At 54.3% G+C, this 19323-nt stretch overlaps 8 protein-coding genes across 8 annotated transcripts; 5 read left to right on the top strand and 3 right to left on the bottom strand.

The window, feature by feature from the left end:
- Positions 1-986: 986 nt before the first annotated feature.
- Positions 987-3346, top strand: AYL99_02584 (hypothetical protein; the record flags this gene model as incomplete). The annotated part of the gene is made up of 2 exons (XM_018834100.1): positions 987-1259; positions 1316-3346. The coding sequence occupies 2 exons, from the start codon at positions 987-989 to the stop codon at positions 3344-3346; spliced, it is 2304 nt and encodes a 767-aa protein (XP_018696724.1).
- A 1368-nt stretch (positions 3347-4714) lies between these two features.
- Positions 4715-5899, top strand: AYL99_02583 (hypothetical protein; the record flags this gene model as incomplete). The annotated part of the gene is made up of 1 exon (XM_018834099.1): positions 4715-5899. One exon carries the CDS (start codon positions 4715-4717, stop codon positions 5897-5899), a length of 1185 nt encoding a protein of 394 aa, XP_018696723.1.
- An 838-nt stretch (positions 5900-6737) lies between these two features.
- AYL99_02582 (hypothetical protein) lies at positions 6738-7456 on the bottom strand (the record flags this gene model as incomplete). The annotated part of the gene is made up of 4 exons (XM_018834098.1): positions 6738-6897; positions 6972-7241; positions 7315-7348; positions 7423-7456. The coding sequence occupies 4 exons, from the start codon at positions 7454-7456 to the stop codon at positions 6738-6740; spliced, it is 498 nt and encodes a 165-aa protein (XP_018696722.1).
- Positions 7457-10252: 2796 nt separating this feature from the next.
- Positions 10253-11838, top strand: AYL99_02581 (hypothetical protein; the record flags this gene model as incomplete). The annotated part of the gene is made up of 3 exons (XM_018834097.1): positions 10253-10739; positions 10859-11038; positions 11132-11838. 3 exons carry the CDS (start codon positions 10253-10255, stop codon positions 11836-11838), a joined length of 1374 nt encoding a protein of 457 aa, XP_018696721.1.
- A 609-nt stretch (positions 11839-12447) lies between these two features.
- Positions 12448-14103, bottom strand: AYL99_02580 (hypothetical protein; the record flags this gene model as incomplete). The annotated part of the gene is made up of 2 exons (XM_018834096.1): positions 12448-12840; positions 12934-14103. The coding sequence occupies 2 exons, from the start codon at positions 14101-14103 to the stop codon at positions 12448-12450; spliced, it is 1563 nt and encodes a 520-aa protein (XP_018696720.1).
- Positions 14104-14285: 182 nt separating this feature from the next.
- Positions 14286-15287, bottom strand: AYL99_02579 (hypothetical protein; the record flags this gene model as incomplete). Its single annotated transcript, XM_018834095.1, has 1 exon — positions 14286-15287. The coding sequence occupies one exon, from the start codon at positions 15285-15287 to the stop codon at positions 14286-14288; it is 1002 nt and encodes a 333-aa protein (XP_018696719.1).
- A 718-nt stretch (positions 15288-16005) lies between these two features.
- AYL99_02578 (hypothetical protein) lies at positions 16006-18029 on the top strand (the record flags this gene model as incomplete). Its single annotated transcript, XM_018834094.1, has 4 exons — positions 16006-16203; positions 16259-16469; positions 16517-16548; positions 16602-18029. 4 exons carry the CDS (start codon positions 16006-16008, stop codon positions 18027-18029), a joined length of 1869 nt encoding a protein of 622 aa, XP_018696718.1.
- A 361-nt stretch (positions 18030-18390) lies between these two features.
- AYL99_02577 (hypothetical protein) lies at positions 18391-18994 on the top strand (the record flags this gene model as incomplete). The annotated part of the gene is made up of 2 exons (XM_018834093.1): positions 18391-18473; positions 18535-18994. The coding sequence occupies 2 exons, from the start codon at positions 18391-18393 to the stop codon at positions 18992-18994; spliced, it is 543 nt and encodes a 180-aa protein (XP_018696717.1).
- Between the last annotated feature and the right edge of the window lie 329 nt (positions 18995-19323).

The raw sequence follows: 19323 nt of genomic DNA, 5'->3' as shown, positions 1-19323 counted from the left end.
TGGAAAGACTCGTGTCCATCTGTCCTAATTCGAGACTGATGCCTCTGGTCCGGCATCCGTCGGCCCCGTGTTCAAGCGCCTCATCTCATAACCGCCGTCGTGGCCCGGCCTCGCCGGTTCAAAAATAGACTAGTGGGCCAAGCATGAGGTTGAGTCCTAGCCAATCACGTCAATGCTGGGGCTCGCCTCCGCTTCATCTTCAAACCACTCCAATTTGCGCCGACAAGCGCGAGGAGACAGGCCTCAGTTTGTGCGACTCGTCCGGCAACCATCCAGAATGCTGTGGGTAGACAAGCTCTGAAGCTGCGCAAGATCAGACACAGCCTCGATAGCGGACACTGCGCTTGTCGTCCCGCCGTCAACTCGAGTGTTTCTGAGTGCGACTGGCCATTTTCGGTCTCCCAGCCTAAGACATCACTCCTGACCCGTTTCGAATGTCCCGATACAGTCTATTTCGAGGGTCGCGAACGTGGATCTCGAGCCCTACTGGATACGACTCGGGAACCCATCTCTGTTTCAGCCTTCTTTTCATTGAGCTGGTGTCTCTCCATTCTTGGTGCTGAATGCCATATTTCCCGTCCGAATCCGATCCACAACCTCAACAGTGCCCTCTGCCACCCGGTTGTTGCGCGCGCCTTCTGTCTACTCGCCTTCAGAATGTCTTGTATTGGGACCCGCTACGGCAAAGTCGCATGGTTTCCAGGTGATGTATGGTCATTGTATGGCCTACGTCTTGGAAGCAGTTCGAAGTGAGATTCAACCTGCCCTCTCGTGGATACAAAAGCTCCAGTGCTTCCTCGAAAATGTAGCAACCTCCATCTTCACCAACAAAAGGTGCTCGTCTTTTGCACCCCACATTCCATTTCTTTTCCTTACAGTCTTTCGCTTTCCACATTCGCTTTCCAGGAGAAGTCCTTCGTTTACGACCCAGCCACGTTCGCTCGTTCAGATAACTATCCTTGTTTTGTTACAACATAATCGCCGTCATGAAGTCTGCATTGACTGCCGGTCTCGTGGCTATTGTTTGGCTCATACAGCAGGCTGTGGCAACAAGCTGGGGCGATTCCCCTACCTTTTCCAGCGTCTCCAACACCGCTAACAACTGCACGACTGACCAACAGAGTGGATTTGATTGGTCTGGTCTGCCAACAGGTTCATTCAATAATTATGGAGGCTTCGGCTTCAGCGGATTTTCCTGCCAGGACTCCTTTCAACCCAATTCAAAGAAACGATCGCTTCGCATACGTGATGATTTCCAGGTAAGATCCCAAAAGGCTCGTGAACCGTGAAAACTTCTTCCTGACCTGTTGGCCAGTCTAAATGCATTCAAGGCAAAGTCAGCACCTCGTCGAACAGTGGTCCCCAGTTTTCTTGCGCCCAAAATGACCAGTTCTCGATCACGCACATGCAGGTTTCGGTATCCTTCGACACTGATCTGGACTTCATCTTCTCCATGCCCGATGGCTCCACGTGCAAACACACCGCGTCTTGCAGTTCAAGCGGTACCACTGTGGAGAACACGCAGTGCGGTGGGGCGAAATCCGTGACCTTTCAGATGCCTCCCAGTGGCAATAGCAACGGTTGCGACATTGGGATTCACTCGATTGGCTTCGACTGCAACTCTTCGTCGTCGTCTTCCTCATCCTCCTCAACAACCACAGCTCCAACCACTTCGACCACGACCACACCAGTGGTCACAACTACAACTCCGTTGGTGACCTCGACCTCCCAAGTCGAAACCACCACAACCAGGCCGAATGTCGAGACAACGACCACCCCGGAGGTCATCCCAGTGACCAGCAGCACGACGACTACTACAACAACTTCCTCCGGTGAACAGGTTAACACAAGCACCACTACTTCTCTTCCAGACTCCACTACCACCACAGCACCTGAGCAAACTCCCAGCACTACCACTACCTCTCCTGCTGACCAGACTCCGAGCACTTCGACCACTAGCACGACTACCCCTCAAGAAACCCTAAGCACCACCACAACTACACCTTCTGTCGTGCAGACTGCGAGCTCTTCAACCACTCTCAGCCAGCAGACTACCACCACTTCGGCTATTGTCACTACTACAACACCTGGTACAACGCCTGGTACAACACCTGGGACGAGCTCAACCGATACCACGACTGACTTGATCACGACGGAAATTGTGGTGACGACAATCACCACATGCCCCATAACCAATACGCGCACAAGTGGCACTGACATTGTGACCGAGACCACCAACACCGTCTCAACAATCACCATCACTTCAACCTCCACGGTCTGCACTCGGTGTACCAGGCCGCCACCTTCAACCCTGTCTACGATTTCGCCTACTCCTGCAACTACGGAGACACCTCCGACATCTCCACCTGCGTCGCCGCCTTCATCACCCCCAACATCTTCGTCTCCATCTTCCTCACCTCCGGCGTCGTCGCCACCGGCCGCACCTCCAGCACAGCCAACCTCGCCTTGCCCCTCCGTCCTCCCCTCTTGCTTGAACACTTGGCTTTCGCTCGTGCCCAAATGTGCCTCAAACTCGGACACGACATGCTTCTGCCCTTCTCAACAGTTCATCAGTTCAGTCCAACAATGTGTCTCCGCGTGGGGGGCGTCCAACGACGAGGTCACGGCAGCGTTATCTTACCTGGCAGGTATTTGCGCAGATTTTGTTCCGCAAAATCCGGGCATCTGTACCGGTGTGCCAAGCTCCATCACTCTTGTGCCTACGCCTTCGCCCGCTGGGTCAGTGACAGAAACAGTAGGGACGCAGGTGCAGACAGTGACTGCTACGGCTACCAATGGCAACGGTCGCGGATCAAGACCGCCTCTTTCTGGCTCGGGCTCGGGTGCAAGCAACGGCATCTCTGCACCTTCTCCGACCCCACCGGTGGCTATCCCTGTCACAACTGTAACGTTCACGATCACGGCTTCAGGCAGTGCGGTCACAAGCGCAGTTACGGTACCGCAGGTCACCTTTGTCACAGTTCAGCCCACCGGCTCTGCTCCTTCTCCCGCGGGCGGTAATAGTGGCAGCGGCAATGGTGGAGGTCCAGGGGAAGTCGGCTTGGTGCCCATGCCCACTGCTGCTCCTGAAGGTGGGTCCGGGTTTTCTGGATCTGGACCTGGCAATGGATCGGGATCGGGCTCGGGCAGTGGAGCTGGATCCGGGTCTGGAGATGGAGGAGCTCAAGCGGCAGCCACGACTTTCGTTCCTGGGCCGACAGGATCAAACGCAGGTACAGGAGGACCCTCGATCACACCAGACATCTTCACGGGTGCAGCAACCCAGCAGAGCGTCGCGTGGGGCATTCTTGCTGGTGTGTTGGGTGTCCTTGCGTTCGTGGTGTGATCGAGACTATTGAGGGTTTTGTTGGAAGCCTGAAGATAGGACCAAATGGGAAAGATTATATCTCGTGTATGATGGGCGTGGCGGGGTGCTGAAAAGGGGTCGTTGGCCAAACAGGGGAGCACTTTTGACAACTTATTCGTTGTATTTCTGTAATAATGACATATGCATAGCAAGGAACAGACATGGCTCTAGGACACGGCTAAACAAGAAAGGGATTGCATACTGGGTGGTTACAGGTCGATCTACTATCGAGAGACATATATTCACAGAAAACACTGACTCTCTCTATTCTTTTGGAGCAAGGAAGCTCTGTCGCTCTAAGCCGCTCTCGACAAGATGGGGCTTGTGAGGCTCAGCATGTGCTCCTAGGGATTTTCTAAGCGGTTTCTCGAAACCCTTATGCTCAAGGTACTAATTCCATCACAGGTCTCGACCTCGAGTCAGCCCAAACCAGCCAGCTGGATCCCTCGTAGTGCAGAGTCTGATGCAGATGCGACTGGGATTTCAGCTATTTCCGTACGGTTCAAAGAAACCAGTGAACCCTCCAGTGCCACCGTATCGGAGCTACAAGGCCGGGGGGTTCCTAGAATCATTGTTGGTCGTCGGAGCCGTCGTTTCGCGTGCCGAGGATGTCCAAGGGGACATGCCAAAGGAACAAGTCAGTCTTGTCGCTTTGTCAGTGAAAAGTCCACTGGTTTTTCCCACCTGATCTAGGCCCCGAGAAACACGAGGTTTAGCGAGACAAAAGGCCCCCAAGCTGCAGCACCACGAAAGTCTATCCCGCCTTCTCAGCCCTATATTTCTCCCGTCCCGCCGCTGTGGGAGGCCATGCCAAGCTTCGCCAAGGCGCCAAGCTCGGCCGAAGCATCAAGCACGACGACTTGGTGAGCTTGAACATTCCTTCTCATCCCTCTTTGCGCCATCCCGATCATGCCGCCGCTCACGCGGTGCTGCCCGAATGGGAAACATTGCACAGTCTCTATGGATCTTTTCTGCTAGTGCCTTTTCTTCCACAGCGCAGTCCCAGAGCTCTGGGGCTGGCATGGTCCCGGCAACAAGCTTTCCCAGCTTCCCTAGTCTCACGTCGGGACCGTCTGCCTTGCCTCATGCAACAGAGATCATTGGTGTAAATGGGCGCAGTCGGCCCCGGACAAGTCCTAGCAGCCTAGATTTCGGGGCTGAGAGGTCTGCTGCGGCTGAGTTGGTCTCGCAATCGAGATACACCCACGCTCCGAACATCCAGACGAGTCGTGGTGTGGTGGGTATAAAGCCAGCGTAGTGAAATGGTCAAAAGGTAAGAATGAACGCCAAAGTGTTTGCAGCTTGTTTTTCTCTTTCTTTTGTTGTTCAGGGTACCCCAAGAACAAGATGCGCCGTCTATCCCTAATCTGCCTCCTTGCCCCCCTCCTGCTCCTGACGGAGCTTGTCACGAGTGCACCGTCCGGCCCACCCCAGGACAATCATCGCCGGTCGAGCAAGTCTCTGCGGCTCAAAACTCGACGAGTCAACAAGCCCGCTCTCCGCCGACGTCAAGATGACAGTGGTGATGAGTTCTTGGCCACGACCGGCTGGGATCCGAAAGAATTCCAATACGAGATCTCAGTGGGATTCGGCACCCCTCTGCAGGACATCTTGCTTGTGATTGACACGGGCAGCTCCGACACATGGGCATTCCCGCCGGACTTGTGCAGCATCACTCCTGGGTGCTTTTGGTCGTTCGACCCGGACCAATCTAGCACGTACGAACTGGTCAGCAAGGACGCCTTCACCATCGAGTATGAGGAGGGCACCACCGTGGCGTCGGGGGACTTTTTCACCGACACACTGAGCTTCGAGAGCGGCGTCCAAGTCGACGACGTGCAATTGGGATTGGCGACGGCCATCACGGGGAATCTGTCATGGGGCGTCATGGGCCTGGGCTTCGACACGGGCGAATCCAAGCCGTTGTACCCCAACCTGATCGACATGCTGGTCAAATCCGGCACCATCGACACGCCGTTGTTTAGTCTGTGGTCGTCCTTGATCGGCCCGGACAGCGGCGGGTTCATTCTCTTCGGCGACGTCGACGAGACGGCCTACAAGGGCGACATCACGTGGAGGCCGATGGTCGCCGACGAGGACGGCACGTACAAGGACTACCTGATCACGCTGACTGGGTGGGGCACGACGGCCTCGCCGTCGAAGCAACTCACGACGGTCTCGGTGAACGTCGACCTGCTGCTGGACTCGGGCACCACGAACATCGTGCTCCCACCCGACATGTACAACAGCCTCGTCGGCTACCTGCCGTTCACGGTGGCCAACAGGAACGTGGACTGCACGGTGCCTCCGGGTTCGGTCGACTTCTACTTCGGCGACGACCTGAAAATCTCGATCCCGTTCCAGAGCCTGGTCCTCCCTACCCCGGGGGCCGCGACGGGCTGCGCCTGGGGCATGGAGCCCGCCAAGGACGGCGACTGGCTTATTCTGGGAGATACCTTTTTGCAGAACGCCTACGTCGCGTATGACCTGGCCAATTACCGCTATGGTATTGCGCCGACGAATTATGGGTAGTCGTCGTCATGTGGAGGTCGGAGAGAATTTAAAAGAAGACCACGAGGTCGACCTACCGGGGGAGAGAACAGCAGCATGCTGGGGATGTGGAGGTTCGTGGCAGATGTACCGAGCCCAATTCTTTGGGAGAGGAGGTCGCCGGTTTAGCATGCATCTGATCCAAGTACTCGGTATTCGTTTGTGAGACTGTATAATCACTGGTCTCTTCTTTTCTTTGCTTACCAGTTGGTTTAATTAGTTGCTCTGCTCTGCCCTCTCCTTCTTTGCCCTCGTCGTCTTCCGAGCCTTTCTGGTGAATGGTTGGTGCCAGTCGACCGACTTTTCTCCCTCGGTACTTACTGCGTACTAGCCAGGTCTGTACATAGCTGGTGAAGTTCTCGGTGACTTTCCCGCGCTTGCGTCCAGATATCGGAAAATATACGTGTACGGGGTACGGGCCAAGGCAAGTCATTTTGGGGGGGTTGAAATGTGGCACTCTTTTGGTTGAAGTCCACGAGAGAAGACTGAATGTGTGTGTGTATGCTCAGCCAAAGTCCTGTCCTGCATGCCCGGCAAACACTATCCTCGCCATCAGCATCACTCTTGGTTTGCCCCCGCGCCTACAGCAAACGCCCGGCGGTGGTCCGGGCCTAGCATGACCCGGGGTGGCCCCACGCCCCCTCCCTTTCTCCCGTTTTTGGTGATCGTGAAAGTCCAGGAACAAATAAAATAAGATACTGGTTACAGGTCCGTGTGTCCATCCGTCCGTGAAGTAATAATTGATTCGTTTCCCAGCCGCCCATAAAATCCAGCTCGAGTTTCAAGTCGTGATATTGCGCACCGCCATGAACCTTGGTCTTCAGCCGTGCATGTGAACCTCGACCACGCCGCTCTTGTGCCAGGTGGCCAGCAACACGCCGCAGACCCCACAACGGTGCTGGACGTCCTTCAACGAGTTCATGAGGTAGGGCACGAAGCAGAGGAGGCCGGTCAAGCAGCAGGCGACTCCGGCCCAGACACTTTTTGGGGAGGTCTCATGTCAGCTTTGGATACGCACAGGAGATGCACCACGAGAGAAAGACGGGGGACTTACTGCGTAGTGTTGCCGGTGTGGTAGCTGACGTTGGTCATGGCGCGCTGCCCGCACGCCGGGCAATCCACGGGCGCCGCAGACATGCCGAGATTGGGGATGGCTACGGTCTGGCGGAACTGGCCCGACACGGAGCGCTGACCATACGGTTGTTGAGATGGCATCTGGGGGTGTCCGTAGGCCTTCTCGGGGTACTCGTGGCTCGGCGGCTGCATGGGGCCTGGGCCCATATTTGGGGTGCCGGTGACGTTTGACTGTTGGAAACGGAGATCTCTGGTTGCTGCTGATCAGTATGGAGGGAGTGACGGTTCAGGACGCACCAAGAGGTGGGTGATATGGTACTTACCCGGGCATCAACACTTCGTTCGCCTGTGTTTCCACTGTTGAATGGGGAAGAGTCATGTCAGAATTGGCTCTTCATTCTGGATATCGGGAGCGACACGGAGCAACTTACCACCATGTGAGGGTTTCTCGAAGGCAGGATTCATGGTTGTTGTTTGACGATTGAGTCAAGGAATGAAGGAAGTGGTGATTATTTGGGGGGCAGTGAGTAGTGTGAGAGGGGCGAGTGACTGGAAATCTGAGGAATCGCTTTCAAAGAGGGAGGATCGAGGGCGACGGATATAGACCAGACTTTGAATGGCCGGAACGACTGCAATGTCTGCTACCGCGTGGTAGTAGCAGTGGACGATTAGGCTGAGGGACCGAGACCGGGGCAAGGATGGAGCAGAGGCAGGTGGTGTGTTCTGGGAAATGGCTGTGCTATTATATACGAGTAACCACCGGGCTGGTAAGCTAGTAACAGTAGCTAACTAACTAGCTAGAGAAAAAAAAGAAGCTACCTGTTCTGTCTCGAGGGGGTTCGAGATTCAAGAGTCAAGACCCATATTTAGCCCTGGTCGTCTTGTCTCTGTTGGGCCGATTTGAATAGGGGGCGAGGACGTAAGGAACAGCAGCAAGGCGAACAGACAGACAGACAGACAAGCGAGCCAGAAGACACACAGATGGCAGGGATGGTGGAAGCAGGCCAAGATCTCTGTGTAACCGCACCACTGGGAAGATGTTCTGGCTCTCTTCATGCCCGGGGGGGCTGAAACCTTGTATCCTGCCTGCCTGTCTACGAAGAGGAGGGATGTACGGAATACCGAGTATGGACATACGAGAGCCACATATGCAAGTGAGAAAGAGAGAGGGGGAGAGAGACAAAGGGTGTGCGATCCAGCCTTACCACCGTCCTGAATCCTGATACACACGACGCACAGACCACGCGCTATGGGCCACGGGGTATGCGACATCTAGACCGGGTTTGGTTCCTGTTTCCTGTTTGACTCGTCCTATCGAATGGCCTCTGGAGATCTGGGCTTTGAACTTCGGGCCTCTAGAGGCGCCGCCCCCTGATTGCTTTTCCCTGTCTCGGTGTGCTTGACGAAACAGCTAACTTGAGAGCACGTCCATCTGGGGAGACAGAGGAGCGCAAAGCCATCCTTACTCCGTGCAAAACGACATCTGGGAACCCCATGCCCATGCCCCTTCGGTCTCGGGCCTATGGAGCTATCATAGTTACAGAACACGAAGTGTGACATGAAATTCCACAGCCCCCATGCGAGGTTGCTCTCCCATCATGATTGGCGGCTACATGCATACATACGAGTACCATGCACGTCGGAACCGCCTTCACTCACTTATGGTGGCCAGGACGTGTTGAATTGACAGTAAGGCTGAAAAAAGGGGCTGGGGAGTTCGTAACACGCCATACCGTCGAAGTCGTAACGACAATAGTACATACTCTGTACTCTGTAACTCGTCCACACAGAGCCCCAACTAGACCCAAACCAGACTCGTTGTGTTCCCCTTTTTCTGTCCGACCCATGTCTGGACTCTAGAGTATTGGGTGGTTGGTTGGCTGGTTGGTTGGTTGGTTGATTGATTGGTTTGATTAACGTAGCACGAAAATAACTACCACCACTACCCCGTATTTGACAAGGGGGTTTGCCCCCCCCCCATCACCGTTTCTCGCGCGCCAATACGAACTCTCTCTCACTCACTCACCGGTGCTGTGCTCGGCTACAAGCGCAATCTCATAGGCTCGTGGATCGCACAGCCTAAGCCCAAGCCACGGAAATGTCGAGCCGGGGCTGATCTCATTGGTGGACTGCATGGAGCGGGGTGCCATGCTGCACGAGTGTCTGAGAGACACGAGACCCAGCTGAGAGAGAGGGTGAGTGTGGCGTATGTGTGTGTCTCTCTCTCCCTTTGAGTTTGCTGGCTTAGCCTGATTTTGGGTTGGTCCTCTTCCATCTCGCTGTCAGCTCTTTCTCGACGATGAATGATTGTTGGGGGTTAAACTCTCTCTCTCTCTCTCTCTCTCTCTCTCTCTGTCTCTCTCTCTTGTACGGAGTAGCTTATCATGCGTATTCATGTAGTCGGAAATAGAACAGGAGAAGCTCTGGGCGAGAAACGCAACCACCTACCCATACGAACAGGTTCTGGGGGCGTCGCGTGCACACAGGAAGTGCGAAACCGTGGCATTTTCAGCCTCATTGCCCCAGTACAGGGTTCTTCCCCCCCTATCATGCTGAACCATGTCGACACCCGTGGAAGGAGAGATTTCCTGACTACTACTGGTCGACTGTCGTTCGTCCAATCAACCAACTAACCGACGAGTATGCATCGGGTAAGGTCTGCACAAGCCCAACAGATAGACCCAGAGCCCAGGGAGACTAAACGTCGAGCCCTGGACGCCGGACGAGCCATCTACTCGTCAGGGACGCCGGGGTTGAAAGTCTCTTTGGATGGATGGATGACAACTTCTGGATAGTCCAGTACGCAATAGTAGCCCACCATGCCCCCCCTCCATCTGGCAATCTCCCAACTTGATCCTCGTCAGCCTTTCAAGCAAACTGATCGTTTTTGGGACGCGAGAGACCGACTGACTGACCTCAAAGCTATTCTCCTGTGAAAGAAGAGTGAGAAGATCGTTTCGTCCACAAGTCCCGTCCAACGCCGCTTGACTCTCTCCCGACGAGTCCTCTGTTCGTCAGCACCGATGCCCCCGGACGAACATGTGCCCTTTGTAAAACCGGTATAGATACATACTCTCGCTCTCACAGACAACCCCTTGAGGAAACCCAAGCTAGGGGGGGAGAAGGGTGAACTTTCTGCTGAAATTTTTGTCAGGTATCCCCTGGGACGTCACCTTCGCCGACTGCACGTACTGCCGACTTCCGTTCTGCCAACACTGCTGGCGCCAGCACCAGCCGAGCCATGCCCCGGCCTCGGTGTCGATGATCCACGGCGACATCCACGACCCGAGCAACAGGAATGCCCTCCGGCCGTGCTCGGCCTGTCGGAAGCGGACGTCGAACCGGTACGTCTGTCTCGATCACCTGTGCGACTACACGCTGTGCCGGTCATGCTGGTTCTCGCGCGGCGTCAACGTCCACCCCCACAAAACCTTCAAGGTGGTCGAGGCGCGATGGAGCGTCCGGAGCAACAACAGCGTTTCGGCGGGATATTCGTGCTGTGACACCGCCGCGCTCAACCACTGCTCGTCGTGCGCGATGCCGCTCGCGCTCGGCCAGCCCGTCAGCTTCTGCAAGACCTGCTTTGTCGACACGACCGAGCCCGTGTTCCGGTGCCTGAGCTGCTCCTCACCCGGCGCCGGCGACGACCATCACCACCCGAGCCACCACGAGTCGTGGCGGTGGACCTTCCAGGTCGCAAAGCAAGGCATCTCGGCCAACGGGATATACTGCCAGACGTGTGCCCAACGTAAGTCCACCCCCCCGGCGGCCCTCGGGCCTCAGCTGAGATGCAGGGGGTTGGCGAGATCATAATACCGGTTGTCGTGGCTCTTGCTGACGAGGCGAGGCGGCTGGCCATCGAATCAGCGATACACTCCATGGACGCCCTCAAGGGCCACCCTCACACGGACTATGTTGACATCTACACCGAAGACAATCTGAACCATGTGATCGCCCGGTCGTATCGAGAGTGTCAGAGGAAGACGATGCGGATAGACGGATTTGTTGCCGTTGCTAGCGACGAGCAGTGCAGTCTCTGCTTGCACCGTATGCTTTCCCTCCTCCATTCCTTTTCTTCTGTCTATCAGGGTTGTTTGTCCATGACGTTAACCTGTTTTCCTCCTTTCTCTCTCTCTCTAGGAACAACATCAACTGCACCTTTAAACTGTCAGCAGTGTGACAAATTGCTCAAGCTGTGTCTTCACTGCCTGCAGAACGCCAGCAAGTTGCACGTCCACCCGATTCCCCGGTTCCATGAGCGCGCCAACCCGGCGCCAGGAGAACTTCAGGGTTCACCGCTACCGGCTCAAGATCCGTTCTGTCATTCGACCCTCCGACTCCAACGGCCCGCATCGCAGAGCTACGACGCCGCCGCCCCTGCGCGCCCGACAGCTGGAGGATACACCACCATCCCTCCGCCGGGACAGAGGATCAGTAGTGCTCCAGCCCAGGGCCTTTGGTCAAGACCTCAGAGTTATGTCCCACAGCGGATGAGGCCCTACAGTGCGGCACAGCACCAGCACCAGTACCACCACCAGCAGCAGCAGCAGCAGCAGCAGGAGGAGGCCTTCCTCAACACCCTCGCCACCGACATCGCCGTGACATCCATGACGAACGCAGCCATTGCCGCCGCCGGAATGAACGCGATCTATGACGACGGGGGCGGCGGATTCAATGGACAAGGCACCGCAGATACCACGACAACAACAACAACAGGTGTAGATATGTCCGGCATGGACGCAACGCAGGATACGTGGCCGGATAATGAGACGTGGCAGGATACCGCCGTCGTGTATGACTCCGGGTGGGCGCTCGACGACTCGGAAGGGTTCGATCCAACTTGTTGACTCGAGGACACCAGGCCGGTAATTTTTTGCTCGGGAGGGATTGGAGACCAGTTGCATCAGAGACAGAGTCGCTGTCACTGTCACAGTCACTGCTGGAAACCTCGTTTGCGGTTGTTCGGGTGACAACTTCGTATAAGGAATGCAGATGGGGCAAGATTATACCTGGTGGGTGTCAAACAGTGGCTCACCCCCGAGTAGCTTGGACAGGGCAGTGAAGATCGCCACATCCAATTTTAATTCGTCATACCCAGATGCCAGAGTCTGTACTTCAACACTTGCTTCTTCACCTGGGTTGGTTTTAGGTGGACTCCTTGTCTGTCTCCCGCATGGTGACGGAAGGGCCAAAGCAGGACCAGCCCAACCCCTTCGCAAGGCTGCTCAGATTGTATCTCAGTACAGGAGTAGGGCTCTATCAGAGGCCCATGTCAGTTCCATGTTGGTTGGACGTAGAAGCTGCAATCTTGTCGCAGGGACCACTCTTCGGTAACGGACGCAGAGAACCACCCCGGTCAAGCCACGAGCAGCTTCCCGTCCACTTCACACCTCGAATCGAGTCTGACGACTTCTTCTGACAAGCTGCCGATCTCATTCAAGCATCGTCTTCAATGTTCATGAATGTGCTTCGCCGTCATCACTCTCCCGATCATCATTCTCCCCGGCAGCCTCAACACACCCTTCCTGCCGCCTTCCTTTGGCTGCGACCATTTCCTGAACCCAAGCATTAACTTCATCGACTGCCTTCTGAAGATCGTCACGACGATGCAGGAGAAAGTCTTGTATTTCCGCAGGCGACAGAACTTTCTCGGGGATTTTGTCGGCAAATGCTTTGGCTAAGTCTTCCAGTCCAGACCGTGCCTCACAACGGTTGCTGTGAGCCTGAAGCCGGAGGAAAATGCCATGAGCTTGTTCCTTCGTAGCCAACCCAAACTCCAAGTGGTAATCGACGCGGCCCGGTCGGGTCAACGCAGGTTCAAGCCGTTCGGCGTAGTTACTCGTTAATATCTGCAACGTTTGTTAGCCTCTTCAGCATCGATGAGGAGATGCCATTGAGCCTTTCTCAACGGCTAAAAGTCCCTGAGGTGGAAAGTGACGTACAAGAATATGGCCTTCTGGCGCACCGATACCGTCAATCGCATTCAAGACGCCGGAAAGAGTTACCGGGCCCCTCTTACGGCCCTTGGGGCGTGCCGGAGGACGGGAATGTTCCTCCATCTTCCCGGAGGGCTCGATCTTGTCAAGATCTTGACCTTCTCTCGCCAACCCAGCACTGTCGATATCTTCTAGAAGCACAATACATTTGGTATTATTGAGTCGGCGCAGTAATTGTTGAAGGATGCCGTCCGTGAGCCCGTCCGAGAAAGTAATTGCATATACTGACAGTTGGAAATGCGCCGCAAGTGCTGTCACCAACGAGCTCTTACCCGTACCCGGTGGCCCGTGGAACAAGTAGCCTCTTCGCCACGGGATGCACCGTTGTCTGTACCAGTCTTTGCCGTTGAGGTATCCGTCAATGTCGGCAAGGAGAGCCATCTTGACCTGAGACCCTATCTCAACCGATTCAAGGCTCCTGGCGGACACCGACACAGAGGCGTTCCAGTTGCCGGTGTCTTGCTTAGGGGTAAAGAGAGTGATCGAGCACCTAGCGAGCTCGGCCATCCAACCCTCGTACGCGTCGTCAAGTAGATCTTCAATGGGTTTAAGAGACCCACCCAGACAACGAATTATGCAGACATCGTCTTTCACGCGGTGGAGAAAGAAGCTCCGTCCCTTGTAGTGAAATACTTGATTCACCGTTTCCGGCAGCAGTATGAGACTGCCGTTTCTGCCGCGGCTGGCCAGGTCCATATGGAGGCGGTCTTCAGGCGACGTATTTATCATGCTTGTGATAGAGGCAACATGATGTTCGTTGGTTCTCCGAGTCAAGTTCTCCTTGTGGGAGAGCCACCACAACGCCATGTATAGATCGTCACTGAGATTTACGTGGACCTCCGTTGTCGTCCAGTAGAGAATAATATCCCAGCAAAACCGGCTCCAGAATTGGCGAAGTAGTCGGACAAAGAGCAGCACACTAATGCCGGCGGCAAGCACGGTGGACAGGAGCCTCTTGGTCCAAGGTTGACCGGAAAATACACGTCGATAGTGGGGGGAGAATATTGTCATCAGATAGATCGGGATGCTGAAGATCGGATCTAGAGAGCTGAGAATGGCGGATGCGAGATCTGGACGGCCATTAGGTTCAATCCTTGCTTTGTTCATGTCGGCCATGATGTATAGAGAACCGAAGAAATCTCAAAGATGCCAGGACAGGCTGGACTTATATCGATGGTTTGAACTAGGCAAGTCCTGACGCTGGAGTGATGCTTGTGGGAGCCATGACGACGCGCAGTCACCTTGAATGGAGCAGTCTCTGAGTCCTCAGCAAGTGCAGAACACGCTGCACTGTCGTTTCAGACCCCTTCAATGTCAAGTTCGTTCAGGAATTTGTCTGCCTGCGCTTTCGCTCTCTGCGCGGCAATCAACTTGCGCCGCTCCTCGATTTCTTTCTTCCTCTGCTCCTTCTTTTCGTCCTGTTCTTTGCGCACTCTTTCCGTCTCCAGCCTCTCCTTCTCAAGAGCGTCCATTTCTCGTTTCCTCTCTTCTGCATCCTTACTGAAAGTGTAGAAGCCCGTTCCTTTGGTCCTGATCTCAGCGCTAGCGTCGTAGTGTGTCTCCGGAGGAGGAGTGGCAGATTTGTCCCTCTTTTTCGCAATTTCGGCCATGCGATCAGCGATGGCTTGGTCAGGATTGAAAGCCTGGTGCTGAATAGTGTCTCCATAGAGAACATTACTCGGCATTGATGGTCTCGCAGAAAGTCGCTCCTCTTCTTCGGCAGCGTTGGCCTGCATACGTTTCCTTCTTTCTTCGCGCGCTGCCTGCGCTTTCGTTCCTTTCCGGAGTCGACCGAACTCATCTAGGTATTCTACCATTTCTTCTTCCCCTGCACTGCCGTCGTCTGAGTCGGAGCTGTCAGAGTCACCTTGACCTTTTGCTTGATCTTCCGCCCACTTGCGGTCAAAATCAACCAGGCCACGGTTATCATAATCCTCCTTGCCGATGTATTCGCCCCGCTTCATGGCATTGTATAAACGGACTTTGTCCTGCATCTTTCTCTTGGACCTATGCAACTCTGCGTCATCGACCGAGCCAATGTCATCCCGGGTCTTGTGGCGTTGCTGGCCATCTTCGAGGTCGGCGGCGGACCGCTTCTTGACGTTCTTGTTGTGTGTCGTGAATATATCTGATTTGTCCTTGGATGGGCGTGATCGGCCGGTTATATGCTTGGTTTTGGCAGAGGACGAGCTGGAGATCAGTGATGCCAAGTTCGTAGAGAAAGCGAGAGCAGTGGAGGATGAGATTTCCTTGGCTTTGGTCTTCGAGGCCTGCTTGATGCCGTAGAGACCATCTGCCATGATGCCTACCTTTAGCTGCAGAGGATGCCTCTAAGGTGGATGCGGCACAATATTCTGATGTTGGGATAGCGACTCCATCAAGACACTGGGAACAACACAGAAGACAACCGCGGGGCAGGAATGATTTCCGCAGGACGAGCAGACGAGGCTGTACAAGGCCATTATTACATAATACATTATACGCTTTTCCTTTTCGGGCCTTCGGAGGATCGGAGGATCGGGGTCGGGGCAATTGTACGATCCAGTGTGAAGTATTTACTTGTATTGCACCTCCTCCTTGATCCTGCTTATTCCCTCTCTCTCGGGAAACCTTTTCTGCAAGGATCACCCGTGCATATGCTACCCTCAGTGCTAGAAACATCTGTCATAGTCAAGATCGAATTTCAAGCAACATGAACCTGCCCCTGGAAGAGCAAGACGCGAAGGCTGCTCGCCGGCGTCGAGAGAAGCCGCAGTTGTCCTGCAATTTGTGTAGGAAAAGAAAGTGAATGCTATCCCAGCCTCTAGGGACGCCAAAAAAACTCATCAGTGTTGGCATAGATTGAAGTGTGATCGCTCCCATCCTTGCCACAACTGCTCACGTCGGGGGCTTGGTGATGCTTGCAATTTTCCGGACCCCGGTCTGCAAGGGCCAACGACTACGAGAAATCCGGATCAATTGTCCCCTTCCAAGGTCGGGGATCGAGTGAAACAGCTTGAGACCCAAGTTGAATACTTGATGGGTGCCCTGCATCAGGCCACCCCTGTTCCACCGACATTGCAGGACAATGTGTTCTCAACCCAAGATCAGGAACGCCAGCGGAAAGATCATCAGCAGGACATACGGGCCTTTGCCGATACAGTTGGGTATTTTCAATACCATCAAGGCGGGGATAGTTATGTCGGGAATGTGCATTGGCTGGCTATTCTGTGGGGCGTAGGTCTGACTCTCGGAGGCTTGCAGTCGTTGACAGCTGATTCCTTCATTTCAGATTCCCGTACTGAAAGACGTGCTTCGGGCCAATACTTCTCCAACTGACGAACAAGACGACCTAACTAACAAGGCAGCAGTGGAAGAGCCTGGCCCTCTCCTTGGATATTCTGAGAAAACCAACAGAGAAGAAATTCTAAGGGCTATCCCTTCGAAAGGTTTCGTTGATACTTTGATGGCTGTGTGTTTTGTCAACACCGACAATGAAGCAAGTCAGTGAAGAAATACGGATGTCTGAACTTTGTGCTGACTGCGACAGTGATTGTTCACCCTCAGACATTTCAAATAGAGGTAGGATGTGGACAATACCACAGCCAGCGGCTCAATGCTGACAGTGAATGCAGTACGACAGATTTTGGGAGGATCCGACGTCAGCGTCTACGATATGGATTGGGTTGTTGTTTAGTTTAATGTGCCTCGCAGCGCAGTATCAACAATTCTCTTCCGACGAGGAACGCCGATTGCAAATAGCCAAATCTCAACCGGAAAATCTCGTCCGGCTTTATCGTCAAAAGGCTATTCAGTGCTTGATCCTGGGGAAATATTTCCAAGGTCCACGATATGCCGTGGAAACCCTCTTACTCTATTTATTCATTGAAGCCTTGAGGGAAAAGGAGACCAAGAGTCTGCAGGGCCCTTGGGTCGTATGGGGGACTCTAGTCCGAATTGCCTTCCGAGCCGGCTATCATCGTGACGGATCCCATTTTCCAACGATGTCCTGTTTCGAGGCTGAGAGGCGCCGCAGAGTCTGGACCATGATCTTTGGATGGGACATGTACCTCTCCATCCAGTTCGGACTGCCGCGCATGATCAATCTGCCGCTATGCGACACTGCTGATCCGAGGAATCTCTTTGAAGACGATCTTGACCAGGACATGCTCGAATTACCCCCTCCCAGGCCAGATTCTTCCCGAACTGTACCGCAATTTCACGTTGCCAAAAATCAACTTCTGTCTGTCTTCGGACAGATCAACGATGTTACGATGTCGGTCAATCCCTCACCGTACGCCGAAGTCTTGAGGCTGGAAAAAGTACTTACAAGCACTTACGAATCGATTATCCCTGTTTGGAAACCTCCACCCGAACCACAAAGCCTCTCATCCCCGTCGCAAGCCCCTGCCACCATTAGTGTGCGGTGCACTTTTCTCGCTTTCATCTACCACAGAGCACAGATTGTTTTGCACCGCAAATACATGTCTATCGGCAGAACTCATGAACAGTATGCATCCTCACGCAAAGTCTGCCTTGAGGCCGCCCTCACGATCCTTCGACACCAGTGGGCTCTATACCTCGAGACTCGAGTTGGTGGTCAGCTGTGTCGTCACGGCTGGAAATTTCTGTCTTTACTTATGCAGGATTTCCTTTTCGCAACGGCAATCCTCTGTGCTGAGCTCGGGGAGGAGATAGCTCTGGCTGCTCCAAACCCTGCCAATGCTGCTCGTATAATCAGCGACGCAGGCTTGCGAAATCGCGTGTTTCATGCACTCAGTTCATCCTACATCGTGTGGCTGCAATCGAATGACTCTGAAAGTTCCCAAGAGATCAAAACCGTGATCGCGGCGCTCAAGCACCTCCTGGACAAGGCAGAAGAAATTGGATTTGGTCAGGCAAAGATACAAGACCCGACGCCGGCGGGTTGTATTCCTGGTACAGGCACAGGTGATGGGTCAGCAAGTGCAACTTCTAAGAAGCCATGGCAAGCCCCTGGTCTTGAAGAAGACAGACCTAGGAGCGTGGATGTCTATTGGGGCCTTGGACACTTCCCCATTTGATTGGCACCGATAAAGGGTTTCTCATGTCGAATCCAGGGCATTTGTACTCGACCTTAGCCTCGCCCTGCGGGTGCAATTGCGATTCGACGCCATTTACTCCTCCCAAGTGTCTACGGTAGATCACCCGCTTCTTCAGTGGCTGTTGTCGGAACATCGCATCCGACGCTATGGAAGCTCCATGAGCTTCAATCCAATGACGTAGATCGTTTAACAAAATGGTTCAAGCTCCGGACTTGCACACAGGTGGGAACTGACACATTCTTCAATAGCATAGCTCAGAGACTTGCGACTCGAAGACAGTCTTGAGTGGGCACAGCTCTGATTGACTACACAACGAGTCCAGAGTAGAAGAGAACAAGTCATGTCTGCCGATGCGTTTGCAGCTCTCCGGAGAACCCAGGGAGAGGAACTGGGGAGACTCGCAGAGGAGCATTTCAAGCACGAGTGAGCAACAACACAACCCTCTCAAGCTCATTGTGACGAGACCGACTGACGTGCCACCCAGTCTACGAGAAGAAGACCGCGACCTCCTGCGTTCCGCGGCATCCAAAGCTTCCACACACGCCCTCATCGGCTCCCTCGCCGGGATCGCACTGGGAAGCTTCCTTGCCTTCCGTCTCCGAGCAAACCGCAATGCCATGTACCAAGCCTTCCGTGCCGCCGAGAAGCCCACGCACGTCCGATTCGCCAGTGGTCGCGAAGAGGCCATTCCGGACATCAGCCCTTTGCTCCAGCCCACACCGTTAGGAGACATCGTGACATACACTTTCTTCGGTATTGCAGGTCTATTCTTGGGGGGTGAGACTGGTATGCTCACGGGGACGTGGTCGGCCAGAAGGACCATCATGCAAGATCCGGAGCGCCGAGAAAGGATCGAGAAGGCGTTTCGGTCGTTCAGAGCAGATGTGCTGAGGAAACAACTTCAAGAGCTGGAGGCTGGGAAAGAGGAGAGCATTTGGTCGTAAAGACCAGCACCGATGATATATTGGAATGGAAAAGGCAGGTAATGTCATACATACATCAATGGGATCCAGGATACGCTTTCACAAATGTACAAGCACGACCTCCAAACTGAATCTGAGCTCTGGTATTCCTCTGGTGTTTATGGTCGTCATCTCCTTCTGGGATCCCGCTGACGACGATCGAACTGAGCCGTGCTGGTGTGTTCTCAACAAAGGAATCCCTGTGAACAGCCACCTCAGGACTCCACCTCCCTGCTCCCCTTACTGTGTTCCTCGACATTTTCAGTGATATAGCGAGTCTCTGCAAGGTTCTCCAGTTGCGGACGACACTG

This window comes from Fonsecaea erecta (assembly GCF_001651985.1).
Source record: "Fonsecaea erecta strain CBS 125763 chromosome Unknown Scaff2, whole genome shotgun sequence".
Classification (NCBI taxonomy): Eukaryota; Fungi; Ascomycota; class Eurotiomycetes; order Chaetothyriales; family Herpotrichiellaceae; genus Fonsecaea; species Fonsecaea erecta.
This window is presented reverse-complemented; position numbering and strand designations above follow the sequence as displayed.